Source organism: Dasypus novemcinctus, chromosome 23 (assembly GCF_030445035.2).
Source record: "Dasypus novemcinctus isolate mDasNov1 chromosome 23, mDasNov1.1.hap2, whole genome shotgun sequence".
NCBI lineage: Eukaryota > Metazoa > Chordata > Mammalia > Cingulata > Dasypodidae > Dasypus > Dasypus novemcinctus.
Genome location: NC_080695.1, coordinates 29534003 through 29548675, shown reverse-complemented (window position 1 = coordinate 29548675; position 14673 = coordinate 29534003). Strand labels below are relative to the sequence as shown.

The following is a 14673-nucleotide window of genomic DNA, read 5'->3' as shown; positions in this document are numbered from 1 at the left end:
TGAAGAGACGTTACAACTAACAAAAAGACAAACTACCTGATTAAAAAATGGGTAAAACACTTGAATAGACATTTGTCCAAAGAAGAAATATGAATGGCAAAAACACACATGAAAAAATGCCCAACATCACTAGCAATTAGGGAAATGCAAATCAAAGCATAATGAGATATCACTTCACACCTAAGAGAATGACTACTATTAAAAAGACAGAGAACTACAAGTATTGGAGAGAATATGGAGAGTCAGGAACACTATTGGTAGAATCGTAAAATGGTGAAGCCTCTGTGGAAGACAGTTTGGTAATTCCTCTGGAAGCTAAATATAGAACTTCTGTATGATCCAGCAGTCTCTCTACTATGAATATATCCAGAAGATCTGAAAACAGTGACAAGAACAGACATGCACACCGAAGTTCATAGTGGCATTATTCACAATTGCCAAAAGATGGAAACAACCCAAGGGTCCCTCAACCAATGAATGGATAAAGAAAATGTGGTATATACATATGATGGAATACTATGCTGCTGTAAGAAATGAAATTGGGACATATACAATAACACGGATAAACCCTGAGGACATTATGCTAAATGAAATAAGCCAGGCAGAAAAGGACAAATATTGCATGGTCTCACTAATATGAACTAAGCATGAAGAATAAACACATGGAGTTAAAATCTAGAGTATAGGTTACTAGGAGAAAAGATGAGGACTGAGAAGGGGTACTGATGCTTAATGTATGGAGAATTTTCAATTGGCTTGACTGTGAAAGAGTGGAAATGGATAGAGTTGATGGTAACATATTATAGTGAGTATAACTAACATATAAATGGGATTATGTTGATTAGTCTAGGGATATAAATGTAGTTTAGGGATGTAAATGTAAATAAATGTCAATTTTAAATGTCAATTGAAAGAAAGCTAGAGAAACTGAACTTAGAAATTTAATCTAGAAACTGAGTCTAGAAACTGAATCACAGTGAACCCAGAGGTGGATGAGGACTGTGGTTAATACAAATACAAGAATGTTCCTCTATGAACTAGAACAAATGTACACCACCATCACAAGGTGGTAAGAATATAGTGTTGCACAGGAAAAATACAATTAATGTAATTTATGGACTGTAGTTAGCAATATTGTAATATTCTTTGAGTCAGTGTCAAAGAAGGTATTATACAGCACTAAGGGTCAATAACAGCAGGGTATGGGATTGTTTCTTTTGGACTAAGGAAAACGTTCAAAATTTTATGGGAGCAATAACTGTACAACTCTGTGATGAAAGTGGGAGCCACTGAGTGTACACTTTGGATAGACTATAGAAGGCATGGGACTTTATAACACAGTGAACTATGTGGCGGAAGATGGACTGTGGGTAACATACAATAGAAGAGTGTTCTCTCATGAACTATAACAACTGCAATACTAATATAAGGTGTTAATAATTGGGGATGTATGGAAAAAATATACCAAGTGTATACTATGGACCATAGTTAATGGTAATAGTCTGATCATGTTCTTTCATAATCTGTCACAAATGTTCCACAATGTAAGGTGTTGGTGGAGGGGTGTTTTATTGGAATTCTGTACATTATGCATGATTATTTTGTAAGCTCACAACTCCTCTAATAAAATTAAAAAAAAAAAAGATAGCAGGGCAGCTCTTTCTCCTGGGTACGAGCTGCTGTCCCTGAGCCTCTCCTACTTGCCCTGAAGCTGAGGCAGTCGGGGGCTCTTCCTGCCAGCCCACCCTCAGTGCCCCTCTGACTCCCACCTGTCACTCTTTCCTTGCTGTCTCGGTCCCGGCACTCCTTGCGGGCCCTGAGCCGCAGCGCCTGGTTCTGTCTGATGATCGTGGCTTGAATGATTTCCACAACCTCCACCTCCTTCTGGGGGATATATGTGCCTGGGAAGGGAAAACAAGGCAGAGGTCAAAGGTCAGAACTGGGATGCGGATGTGGCTCAAACAGCTGGGCTCCCGCCTACCACATGGGAGGTCCCAAGTTCAGTTCCTGGTGCCTCGTAAAGACGACGAGCAAGACAGAGAGCTGACATGACAGGCTGGTACAGAGAGATGACACAACCAAGAGACTCAGCAAGGAAACGCAATGAGAGACACAACATAGGGAGCAGAGGTGGCTCAAGTGATTAGGCACCTCCTTCCATATGGGAGGTCCTGGGTTTCAGTTCCTGGTGCCTCCATAAAGAAAACAACCAGAGGGTGAGTGCAAACAACAAGAGGGAAACAAATAAATGAAAATAAATACATCTTTAAAAATAAAAAGCCAGGACATATCATGGTTAGGGTAGGAGGGCAGAAAGCCCCTGACCCCCCAGCTTGGGCCCGCAGGAAAGACAACAACTTGCCAGGTCCTTCGAATAGCCACTCGTCTCCTGCTATCACTTTGTGTCCGTTGTCGTCCTCAAAATCCAGCAAGGCCTTGAGATGGAGGGCGGTGTTGGGCAGGACCACCTGCAGCGGGGTGATGCCCTACAAAGGGAGGAAGCGGGACCACAGAACAGCCAGTGTCAGACCCCTGGAGTCAATCCAGACACCTTGCGGGTCAGAGTCTGTGGCACCAATCTTTACAGGTCCCCAAATTAGACCCCAGGTGGAATGCATGAAGTAAGGGCATCCCAAAGCCCATGGCCTGAAGAACTAAGAGATGGAGTCCAAGAGCAAGAGGATGCCTTTTACTTTTATAGAAAAGGCTTAGAGGGAAGCAGATGTGGCTCAAGTGATTGGGCTCCCATCTACGATATGGGAGATCCAGGGTTTAATTCCCGGGGCCTCCTGGTGAAGGCGAGCTGGCCCACTCAGGAGTGCTGGCACAGCAAGATGACGCAACAAAAAAGAGACACAGAGGAAGGTCAATAAGAGAAACAGCAGATGAGGGAGCTGAAGGCCCCAGGATCGGTTCCCAGTGCCACCTGGAAAGAAGACAAGCAGACAGAGAAGAACATACAACTAATGGACACAGAGAGAAGACAACGTGGGGTGCGGGAAGGGCTAGTAATAAATCTTTAAAAAAAAAAAAAGGCTTAGAAATTTAGAAATTTAGAGCTAGTGATTCACTAGGAGGGAAACTAGGTACAGGACTAGATAGGAGATGTAGGAGAAATATCTGGGAAGCTGAAAACGGAGTATTTCATAGCCTGGTGTGCCTGGGGCATAAGGACATGGGATGGTGTAACTATTGTGACAGGCAAGCTTTAAGCCTCGGCTTTAGCCTTAAGGTTGCCTCACGGGTGCAAGGTGGCCACCAAACTCTAGTCATCACATTTCCTGCCAAAAAGTAGCCAAACTTTTAACAAGTTAAATGTGTTCTACAAACATGACTTTATTTGCTTTTTGACATTGTTCTGAGGGAGTCAAGGAAGGAAGGAGAGAGGGGCTCAGAGAGGTCAGGGGACACAAGGAAGGTCACACAGCCAGTCAGGAGCAGAAGCAAGACCTGAGCCCTGTCGTAGTGAAGCTGGCCTGCCACCCTTTGCCCTGTCGCTCCTTATTCTGGCTAGACTGGCCCTGGGATGGGAGAAGGAGATGAAGTAACTGACCACAAACTGGGACAGGAAAGAGGCAGAGCTGGAGGCTCACTGCTCAGGCAAGCCTTCCCCGACACTCTCTGCGACATGGCACTCTGCTGGCTGTGGTGGGGGCAGAAGATGCCCCCTGTCCTCAAAACCGTCAAGCTCCAGTAGGGTGACAAGACATAGGCACAGTAGACCATTCCCTCCAAGCAGACTGAGGGCAATGTCGGGGAGAAGGGGTGGGGGGGAGAGGGGAAATGGGAGAGATTTCCGCAGGACCTCCGAGGAAGGGAAGTTTGGGGAAGGTCCTCAGAAGATGGCGTTTGACCAGGGGCTCCGAGGAAGAGCTGGCTTTTGGTACAGAGGTGTGGAAAAAGCCAAAGGCTGTGAGCCTCCTGGGAAGAGCGTGGAGTTCAGCATGTTCCCATCTCCGGCGTCTATCCTGTCAGCACTTCCTGACTGTTCCCCTGCAGATATCCCAGGTCTCCTTTCACCTTCCCCTGCCATTGCCGTGATCTGAGCTCCGCCAGCATCTCTTGCCTGGATGATAGAACCACGTCCTAATTGATTTCCTGGCCACCACTTTTGTCTCCTCCCAGTCCATCCCCCACAGTGGTGCAGGCTTCCGGCTTGGGTGACAGGGCACCAGAAGCATCACCAAGAAAGGTGGAGAATATGGGAGAAGAACGGGTTTGAGGGCAAAGGAAAATGTGAGATATTTTTTTTTTCTTTTTAAATAGGTAGAAAACTACCCATTCATCTACAATCAGAATAAGCACATGAACTATTACATACATCTGCCCGTAGGTCCCTCCAAGGGTTAACATACCTCATTGATAAAAAAAACTTTTTGTTTTGAAATAACTTCAGACTTACAGGAAGTTGCAGAAATATAAAAACAGTGCATAGATATTATTCAGCGATAAAAAGGGTATGAAATTCTGACACATACTACAACGTGGGTGAACCCTGACGATATCATGTTGACTGAAATCAGCCAGACACCAAAGGACAGCTACTGTGTGCTCTCACATGAAATCCTCAGAAAATGCAAATTCAGAGTCAGAAATTAGAACACAGGTGCCCAGGGCTGGGGAGTGAGGAGTTAATGCTTAATGGGTACAGTGATGGAACGATGGTGAAGTTTTGGTAATGGATGGTGGTGGGGGTGGTAGTGCCACATTGTGAAGTTAATTATACACTTGAAAGTGACTAAAATGGGAAATGATATGTTGTATATATGTTATCACAATAAATTTTTTTTTTTTTTAAACTAGATGGGGAAAAAATACAGAGAACTCTGTGTTTTCTGGATTCACAGTTGTAGGGCTTGAGCGACTTCGGGACAGATGAAGTCGTTCAGGCCACAAGAGCCCGTGAGGGCGGAGGGAGGTGCAGGGCAACTGAGAGCAGAGGGGCGGGGGAAGGCAGGGAGACATCACTCGGACATCCCCAGGCTCTGCCAAAGCGGGTTCAGCGGCGGCGGGGGCAGCGGCAAGCACATGGAGTTATTAACAACTTGGTGTTATAATAAGAAAGGAAGTTTTAACAGTCATAGTAACTTGATGTTATAATAAGGATGAAAATAATGAGAAAGCATAGGTCTGTAGAAAGTGGATTTGCAGGGCCATTTATAAAAGTCCACTCATATTTAATGTGCATAACCTGGAACCCTGCAATTATTTTTTAACTAAAAAAAAAATACACGTGTGTACAAGAACATGCAGGTAAGGGTACGTATTGTGGCATTTAAAACTGGAAACATCCTAAGTGACACTCAACAGGGGGATGGCTGAGCTGACACATATACATGGAATTAGATGAATAAGATGTGACATATGTACCAAGATGCAGAGGTTCATTCAAAATACACTGGCAAACGCAAAGGACATCGAAACATATGAAAAAATTGGAGTATGGGCTGTGAACTTTATGTCAATGTAAAATTTCTTAAACTTGATAACTGCACTTAAGGTGATTATGTAAGTGAATATCCTTGTTCTTAGTATCTTACTACTCCTTGAAAACTTATACACATGGAAGTACTAAGTGTTCAAGGAGCATGATATACACCCAACTCTCAAATGTTTAGAAAATAGATGGGTGGATGGATGGATGAGTAGGGCAATATAGCAAATGTGGCAAAATGTTCAAAAATGCTGGATCTGGGTATTTAGGGGGTATATGTTGGGGTTTATATTATTTTTGCAATTGTCCTGTAAGTTTGAAATTGTTTAAAAATTAAGTTTAGGGAAGCAGGATGTGGCTCAAGTGACTGAAGTCCCGCCTACCACATGGGAGGTCCTGGGTTCAGTTCCCAGTGTCCCCTAAAGATGAGCAAGACAGTGAGCTGATGCGATGGGCTGGCATGGCAAGCTGATGCAACAAGAGACACAAGGAGGAAAATATAATGAGAGATACAACAAAGTAGAGAGTGGAGGTGGCTCAAGTGATTAGGCACTTCCCTCCCACATGGTAGGTCCCGGGTTTAGTTCCAGGTGCCTCCTGAAAAAAAAAAAAAAGAAGACCAGCACACAACAACAGACAAAGCATATGCAAACAATGAGGGGGTGGGGAGAAATAGATAAATCTTAAAAAATAATTTAAATAAAAAGACAATGGCAAAGGAATAACAGGTACTGCATAACACCCTTTATGCAAATAGATGATAATCTTAATTTTTCCATAGATACTTGTGTTAATGTAGAGTCATATCTGGAAGTGGACGGATGGCAGTCAGTTCCTCTGGGGAAGGGAGGGCAGGTACCAGGGATGGAAGTCAGAGGGTACTTTATATCTTTAGAAATGCCTTCTTCAAAATGAAAAGCTTATGCAAGGAAGTGGGAAGCCTATAAGGCCGGTAAAATGTGGAACAGGCGGAGCCTGATTATTCACCAGGAGGAAGGCATCAGCAGTGGAGAAGCTCAAGTTTGAAAGGAAAGAGAAGTGACTGGTGGGAACAGGGCTCAAGAGAGAGTGAGAGTTGGGTGCCTGGTCCTTCCTGGATGGATGGATGGATGGATGGTGGGGAACCACCGCCTCCTCCAACAGGCAGAAAGGAGATGAGAGTGAAGGGATGGGATGCAGAGCCAGATCCTCCAGATGGCCTCAATTTTTAACTAAGTAAGCAACCAAGGTGTTCAAGAGTGAGGGCATGGGAACTAGGAAGAGAGTGGAGACTGATAAATATCTAGACGCACACAGAGAAAAATGGGAGAGAAGGCAGATTAGAAAGGAAGAGAACTGACGGCTATGGCTTGGGTTGGAAGGAGCCACTTAACCCATTAGCTACTTCTAATACTCTCATCACCGTGCGATCCGTCCACACAGTTAAGGTTTTTCAAACTGGAAACTCCCTCATGGATGTGAGACTGGAGAGGGTGGATGGGACAGGACACAGATTTTGCCACAAAAGATCAAGGACACAAGAAAAAAAGAGCATCTGTGAGACTTGTTGAAGTGATAAGGTCCAGTTGGGATGGGAGAAAAAAAAAAAGGCCAGAAAGAGAATCTGGGAAAGAAGACTGGGCTCAAAAGACTGGAAGGGACCAGGCGATATGGGAGGGATAAGGTAGGAAAGGGCGGGGAGGAAGGAGGCAGCTGGAGTTTAGGACTCCAAGGTGCGGCAGGTGGGCGATGAGCAAGCCCACCTTGCGCACATGGCATGGGGCATGGGCTGATGCAGGACAGAAGGGGTGGGGCTCAGGGTTGAGGTCAGGAAGGCCAAGCTGTTGGCAGGATCCCTGCAAAGGTGTGAGCAAGGCTCCCTGGAAGACAGGAGGGTGTGGGCAGGTGGGGAAGGAAGCACGCAGTGCTGGAGAAGGCTGCTACCTGGAAGGAGGAGTGTCGACTTGAGGTGCAAAGGGAACGTCTGGGGGCACTGGGCCCCAAGGAAGCAGAGGCCTTGCCCACTGTCCTGGGGTACACGAGGTTTGAGAGAATAAGCTGCCACCTTTTGCAGGGCCTGCTGGCAAAGCCCGGATCCTCAAAGGCGTCACAATTCTCTACACATGCACGCAAGGGCGCACAAGGCCTCTCCCCGCTCACCTGCTCGCATGTAAGTGGGCACGGACGTCTGTGCCCTCTCTCCAGGTCATGTTATTATGTATCGAGAACCAAGAGGAGTCCAGAGTGAAGATGTACAAAATGGTAAGAAGGTTGGGGTGGAAGGATGGTTAGGGAAATGGGGGTGGGGAGCCCACTTTCCGCCTCTGGCCCCAGGCCTGAGGCAAGACGGGCAATGGTCCAGTTGGAAGTGCCATCTCCGGTGCCTTCCCAGGAGCAATCACGGGGCAGCAGGAGTCTTGTCTTGTCCATTACTGCTTTGTCACTGCCCAACAGTGCCAAGCACTGTTTGAGTACGTGAAATATTTAACCTTCACTAAATGGCACGGATCATTTCATGCCAGAACCAGCTGGGAACTTCCGGCAGGCTCAGGAGCTTGGTAGCTTAGGTGGGGAGATGGGCCAATAGTTCTCCAAGGAGGGACAGATCTGCTGTGGGAATGTGTGGAGGAAGGGGGTGGCTGGGGAGGTAAGTGGGGTGGGGGGAACATGTCAAGTCAGTCCCTAGTGAGAGTGGAGCAAAGGTCCCTCCCAGGCCTTCCCACTGCCCCAGTTTCTTTCCTTCAGAAGGCAATAGGGAGCCCTGGGATGAGGCGGCAGGACAGGTAGATGGGATACAGAGAAGGCAAACCAGATACCTTTTCCAGCACCTCCCCTGGGTACAGGGGGAAGGGGTCCTGGGCCAGCCGGATCTCCAGGTCAGCGTGGCGAAGCCGTACTTGCCCAGTGGCATCAAACTGCACCGCGCCCTGAGCATCTCGGGACACGGGGTTGGCCACTGTGCAGTAATGGCGTGGGGGGACGGTCACCATGCGCACCGGGGGAAAAAGTACCCTGTCGAAGGATGAGAAGGAGTATGAGGACCATGCCTCCTGTGATGGTTAGGCTGCTGTGTCAACTCAGCCAGATAATTGTGCCCAGTTGTTTGGTCAAGCAAGCTAATTGTAATACAAGGACATTTGTGGACTCTAGTCACCAGTAAGTTTACTGCATGGATGGCTGATTACATCTACAATCAACCAAGGAGATTGCCACCAGCAGTGAGTGATGTTTTAGCCAATCAGTTGAATACCTTAAAAGGGGAAGTGATATCAGCATTCAGAGAGAATTTTCCAGCTTGACTTCAGACAGCCAGTGTCTCCTGAGAACTCATCAAGACCTTCATCAGAGGGAAGCAGATTTGGCTCAACTGATAGAGCGTCCGCCTACCACATGGGAGGTCCAGGATTCAAACCCAGGGCCTCCGGACCCATGTGGTGAGCTGGCACACGCACAGTGCTGATGCGCGCAAGGAGTGCTGTGCCACACAGGGGTGTTCCCATGTAGGGGAGCTCCACGCAAGGAGTGTGCTTTGTAAGGAGAACCGCCCTGCACGAAAAAAGTGCAGCCTGCCCAGGGGTGGCACTGCACACATGGAGAGCTGACACAGCAAGATGATGCAACAAAGAGAGACAGAGATTCCTGGTGCCGCTGACAAGAATACAAGCAGACACAGAAGAATACACAGTGAATGGACAGAGAGCAGACAACTGGGGGGGTGGGGTGGGAATAAATAAAAAAATAAATCTTAAAAAAAAAAGACCTTCATCAGAGCCCCTGGTTTGTAGCCTGTCTGTGGAACTTGGATTTGTGCATCTCCATGGTCATGTGAAAGAATTTTATAAATCCTATACTATTTACAGATATCTCTTGTTGATTCTGTTCCCCTGGAGAACCCTGACTAATACACCTCCCTTCCCAGAGGAGGCAGTGAACGGGAGTGACATCCGCCCAAGACTTCCCATGGGCACCTCCTTGTCACCCAAGGGAGGACTGCTCCTGCTTGGAAACAGGAAAAATGGAATGGGAGATCACACCAGCCAGACTAACAGACCCTCCTCTGCCCAAGCAGCTGTCCCCCACCCCATCCCAGCCCCAGCACCAACCTCTCATTGTCCTGCCGGATGTAGGTCTTCGGTCCAACCTCCACATGAGACACGTTGCTGTTCTGGTCTAGTACATGGATGTAGTGGTATGGGGGGATGCGGATGATGGACTCTTCAGTTGCCATGGTGACCCCTGCGTCCGAGGCTAGTCCAGAGTACAGCACAGAGAATGATAAGTTATAAGAGGGGAAGCAGACTTGGCCCAGTGGTTAGGGCGTTTGTCTACCACATGGGAGGTCCACGGTTCAAACCCTGGGCCTCCTTGACCCATGTGGAGCTGGCCCACGCGCAGTGCTGATGCGCACAAGGAGTGCCCTGCCACACAGGGGTGTCCCCGCGCAGGGGAGCCCCATGCCCAAGGAGTGCGCCCCGTAAGGAGAGCTGCCCAGCGCGAAAGAAAGTTCAGCCTGCCCAAGAATGGTGCCACACACGCAGAGCTGATGCAGCAAGATGATGCAACAAAAAGAAACACAGATTCCCATGCTGCGGACAACAACAGAAGTGGACAAAGAAGAACATGCATCAAATGGACACAGAGAACAGACAACTGGGGGGAGGGGAGAGAAATAAATAAGTAAATACATTTTAAAAAAATAAATACATCTTAAAAAAAAAGTTATAAGAGGACACAACAAAATAAGGACTGGACAAGGCAGGGATGAGTCTGAAGAGGGACTCAGATTATTCTACCCATTATCCCAGCCACTGACCTCTACCCTGACTCTTTCTTCTTCTGCCCCAGCACAACTCTGTCTATCCAGATCTCACCCTTGCCAAGAATGGCATGATTCAGTTTGCCATAGAAGCCCAGAGTTCTTAGCTGATTCCTTTCAAATGGCCTGCCGCACCAGAAGGAGCACTAGATCAAATCTCAGTGTCAGAGTTCTGGTGGACCAAAATGCTCCAGGGTAAAATTCTCCCAATGAATCTTTGAACAGCTAACAAAAACGGACAGAGCCATGTTGCTCAGAACTCCAGAAAACAGTCAATGGGTTTCAGTAACTGGGCAAGTACCAAATCAGGAAGACAGCTGTAAAAAACTATAGGAGACACTCATGGCATCTGTATTAGTCAGCCAAAGGGGTGCTGATGCAAAATACCAGAAGTCTGCTGGCCTTGATAAAGGGTTTTTATTTGGGGTAGAAGCTTACATTACCAGGCCATAAAGCACAAGGTACTTCCCTCACCAAAGTCTGTGGCCACGTACTAAAGCAAGATGGCTGCCCACATCTGCCAAGAGTTCAGGCTTCCGGGTTCCTCTCTTCCCAGGGCGTGTTTCTGTCCAGGCTCAGCTGCCCTGCTCCCTCCACAAGGCCAGCTGTAGACTGTAAGGTGACTGGCTCTCTCTCTCTCCCCAGGGCTCAGTTCTCTCTAGACACAGCTGCTCTGCTCCTCTGTGTGCTTACTTCCCAGGCTCAAGCTCAGAACTCCAAACTCCCTTCTCTGCAGTGCAGTTTCTCCGAGTCCCCGCTCACCAAGGGGGTGGGGACTTAACATCCTACTGACGTGGCCCAATCAAAACCTCAGTCATTGTTTAATCAAGCAAAAGTGAAACCTCTGAATCCAATATAATCTAATCTGTCTGGACAGACCAGTTTATAAACATAATCCAATATCTATTTTTGGAATTCATAAACAATATGAAACTGCTACAGCACCCTTGATGGTCCTTCCCCTATCTCCTCCTGGGCACAGTGTGGAGCCAGCCTGCACTCCCATTGTGGACTCCTGCCTCTGTCCGAGAGAGCAGAGACATCCCTATGCACATACTGCAGTACTCATAGGTTGGGTGGCAGCCTGAAAGAGGGAACCAGGAGACTTTAGCTTATGCTCCCAGAAATTGCTCTGCAGGCAGAAGCAGGGTAGGAAAGATTTAAGTCAAAGCTACCTGGGGCAAGGGATTATTTGATTTAAATAATACAACAGAGCAGCCAGGAGGGAGAAAGTCTATTTCTGAAGGAATAGAAGAGACATTGGGATTCCTATAAATGAGCAAATTCCTAAGACCATGAGCAAACACAGTCCAGAAGACGACACAGGCTCAGAAATGGAGAGGATCTTACACTTCATTCACTTCAGGCTGAAATTCTCACTAGGAGAGCTAAAATTAGAAGGTCAACACCAGCCAATGCAGAGCCAATTTACAAAGACTAAGAGGTGTTTTTGGCATTGGTTTGTTTTTATTAGCTCCTGGCATTCAAGGAAATCTCTTTATATCACTATCTGTATACAAACTAAAGGAACAGACAACCCAGGGACTAAATCCCAGAGTTAGTACTTTAAAATATTAAAATGTACAGTGTAAAAACATTAAAGAAATTCCCATTATAAAAGCCCACCCATTTCTGGTGCTCTGTATTGGCAGCCTGTGGCAAACTAAGACAGGGTTCATTACTGACTCCCCAGAAATTACCAAAAAAAAAAAGGATATTTTGAACTTTATCAACAAATTAGATAACTTAGATGAAATAGACAAATTCCTAGAAACACACTAACTACCTACACCAACTCAAGAAGAAATAGAAGATATCAACAGACCAATAACAAGTAAAGGGACTAAATGAATAATTAAAACATTCAAACAAAGAAAAGCCCTGGACCAGGTGGCTTCAAAGGGGAATTATACCAAACATTCCAAAAAGAATTAAAACCGATCCTGCTCAAACTCTTCAAAAAAGCTGAAGAGGAGGGAACACTCTCTAACTCATTCCACGAGGCCAACATCACCATAATACCAAAGTCAGATAAAGATACCATGGGAAAAGAAAACTACAGACCAATATCTCTTATAAATATAGATGCAAAAATAAATTCAACAAAATACTAGCAAACGATATTCAATAGCACATTAAAAGAATTTAATGAGCAAGTGGGATTTATCTCAGGTGTGCAAGGGTGATTCCACACAAGAAAAATTAATATAATACATCATATTAATACAGGGGTTCTTAACAAGGGGTCTATGAGCTTGAATTTAATTTCAGAGAAACATTATTCTTGTCAGGAGGTGTTGGTGAGGGTGTAATTTATTTATTAAATAATATATAGTATTGTGTGGATTAGTAAGGGGTATGTGTTTTTTTTTTTTTATATTTATTTATTTTATTTATTTTTCTTCCCACTCCCTGCCACAGTTGTCTGTTCTCTGCATCTATTTGCTGTGTGTTCTTCTTTGTCCGCTTCTGTTGTTGTCAGCGGCACGGAAATCTGTGTGTCTCTTTTTGTTGCGTCATCTTTGTTGCGTCAGCTCTCCGTGTGTGTGGTACCATTCCTGGGCACGCTGCACTTTCTTTTGCGCTGGGCGGCTCTCCTTACTGGGCGCACTCCTTGCGCGTGGGGGTCCCCTATGCAGGGACACCCCTGCGCAGGAACACCCCTGCATGGCATGGTACTCCTTGTGCGCATCAGCACTGCACATGGGCCAATTCTACACGGGTCAAAGAGGTCCAGGGTTTGAACTGCGGACCTCCCAGGTGGTAGACGGATGCCCTAACCTCTGGGCCAAGTCCGCTTCCCTGGGTATGTGGTTTTCATCTGACTGGCAAAGGGGTCCATGAAACAAAAAAGGTTAAGAATCCCTGCATTAATAGAACAAAGGGAAAAAATAAACCACATGATCATCTCTATAGATGCAGAAAAGGCATTCAACAAAATCCAGCACCCATCTTGATAAAAAACACTTAGAAAGCTAGGAATAGGAGGAAACTTCCTCAACATGATAAAAGTCATATATGAAAATCCCACAGATAATATCATATTCAATAATGAAAGTTTCAAAGCTTTCCCTCTAAAATCAGGAATAAAACAAGGATGTCCACTGTACTGGAAGTTCTAGCCAGAGCAATTAGGCAAGAAAAAGAAATAAAAGGCAGCCAAATTGGAAAAGAGGAAGTAATACCTTCCCTATTTGCATATGACATTATCCTATATATAGAAAATCTTGAAAATTCCACAACAAAAGCTACTAGAGCTAACAAATTCAACAAAGTAATGGGGAACAAGATCAACACACAAAAATCAGTAGTGTTTTTATATACTACTATCAATCTGTAGAATAAATCAAGAAAAAGATTCCATTTACAATAGCAATTAAAAGAATCAAATATGTAGAAATAAATTTAACCAAGGATGTATAAAGGACTTATACACAGAAAATTACAAAATATTGCTAAAAGGAAAAAAAAAATTGGAAGGACATTGCATGTTCATGGATTGGAAGACTAAATATTGTTAAGAGGTCAGTGCAACCCAAAGTGATTTATAGATTCAGCACACTGCCAATCAAAATTCTTATTTGCAGAAATGGAAAGCCAATCATCAAATTTATATGGAAGGGTAAGGAGCACCAATAGCCAAACCCATCTTATAGAGAAGAAGAGTCTGAGGACTCACACTTCCTAGAGTTAAAACTCACAACAGCAACAAAACTTATTACAAAGCTATAGAAATCAAAACAGCATGCTACTGGCACAAAGATATGTATAGATCAATGGAATTGAATTGAGAGTTCAGAAACAAACCCTCATATCTGTTGCCAGTTGATTTTTAACAAGGGTGCCAAGTCCATTGAATAGGAAAAGAATAGTCTCTTCAATAAATGGTGCTGAGAAGACTGAATATCCGTATTGCAAAAGAATGAAGGTGGACCACTACCTCACACCATTTACAAAAATTAAATGAGAATTGATCAAAGATGTAAATAAAAGAACCAAAACTGTAAAACTCCTGCAAGAAGACAGGGAAGTACCTTCAGGACCTTTTGATAAGCATTGGTTTCTTAGACTACACCAAAACCATAAGCAACAATAGAAAAAAACATAAATTAGACTTCAGAACTAAGAACTTTTATGCAGCAGACATCATCATGAAAGTAGAGACAACCTACAGAATGGGAGAAAGTATTTGAAACCATATAACCAACAAGGATTTAATATACAGACTATAAAAAGAACTGTTACAACTCAACAACAAAAAGGCAAACAACCCAGTTAAAATGTGAGCAAACTTGAATTGACATTTCTCCAAAGAAGATATACAAATGGACAAAAAGCATTTGTAAAGATGTTCAACAGTATTTGCCATTAGGGGAATACAAATCAAAACCACAATGAGATACCATTTCACATCCAGAAGAATGGCTACTATTTTTTTTTTTTT

The 14673-nt window shown here is 44.9% G+C and overlaps 1 protein-coding gene across 1 annotated transcript in view; it reads right to left on the bottom strand.

Annotated features, from left to right (window-relative positions):
- MVP (major vault protein) overlaps positions 1–14673 on the bottom strand; it is a 38663-nt gene that overhangs the window by 16669 nt on the left and 7321 nt on the right. Inside the window, exons 2-5 of the mRNA XM_004479351.4 lie at positions 9517–9661; positions 8230–8425; positions 2363–2486; positions 1770–1901 (exon numbers count right to left, since the gene is read on the bottom strand). Of these exons, the coding sequence (XP_004479408.1) occupies positions 1770–1901; positions 2363–2486; positions 8230–8425; positions 9517–9641 (577 nt within the window). The 5' untranslated portion in view covers positions 9642–9661. The remainder of the gene's footprint in view (positions 1–1769; positions 1902–2362; positions 2487–8229; positions 8426–9516; positions 9662–14673) is intronic.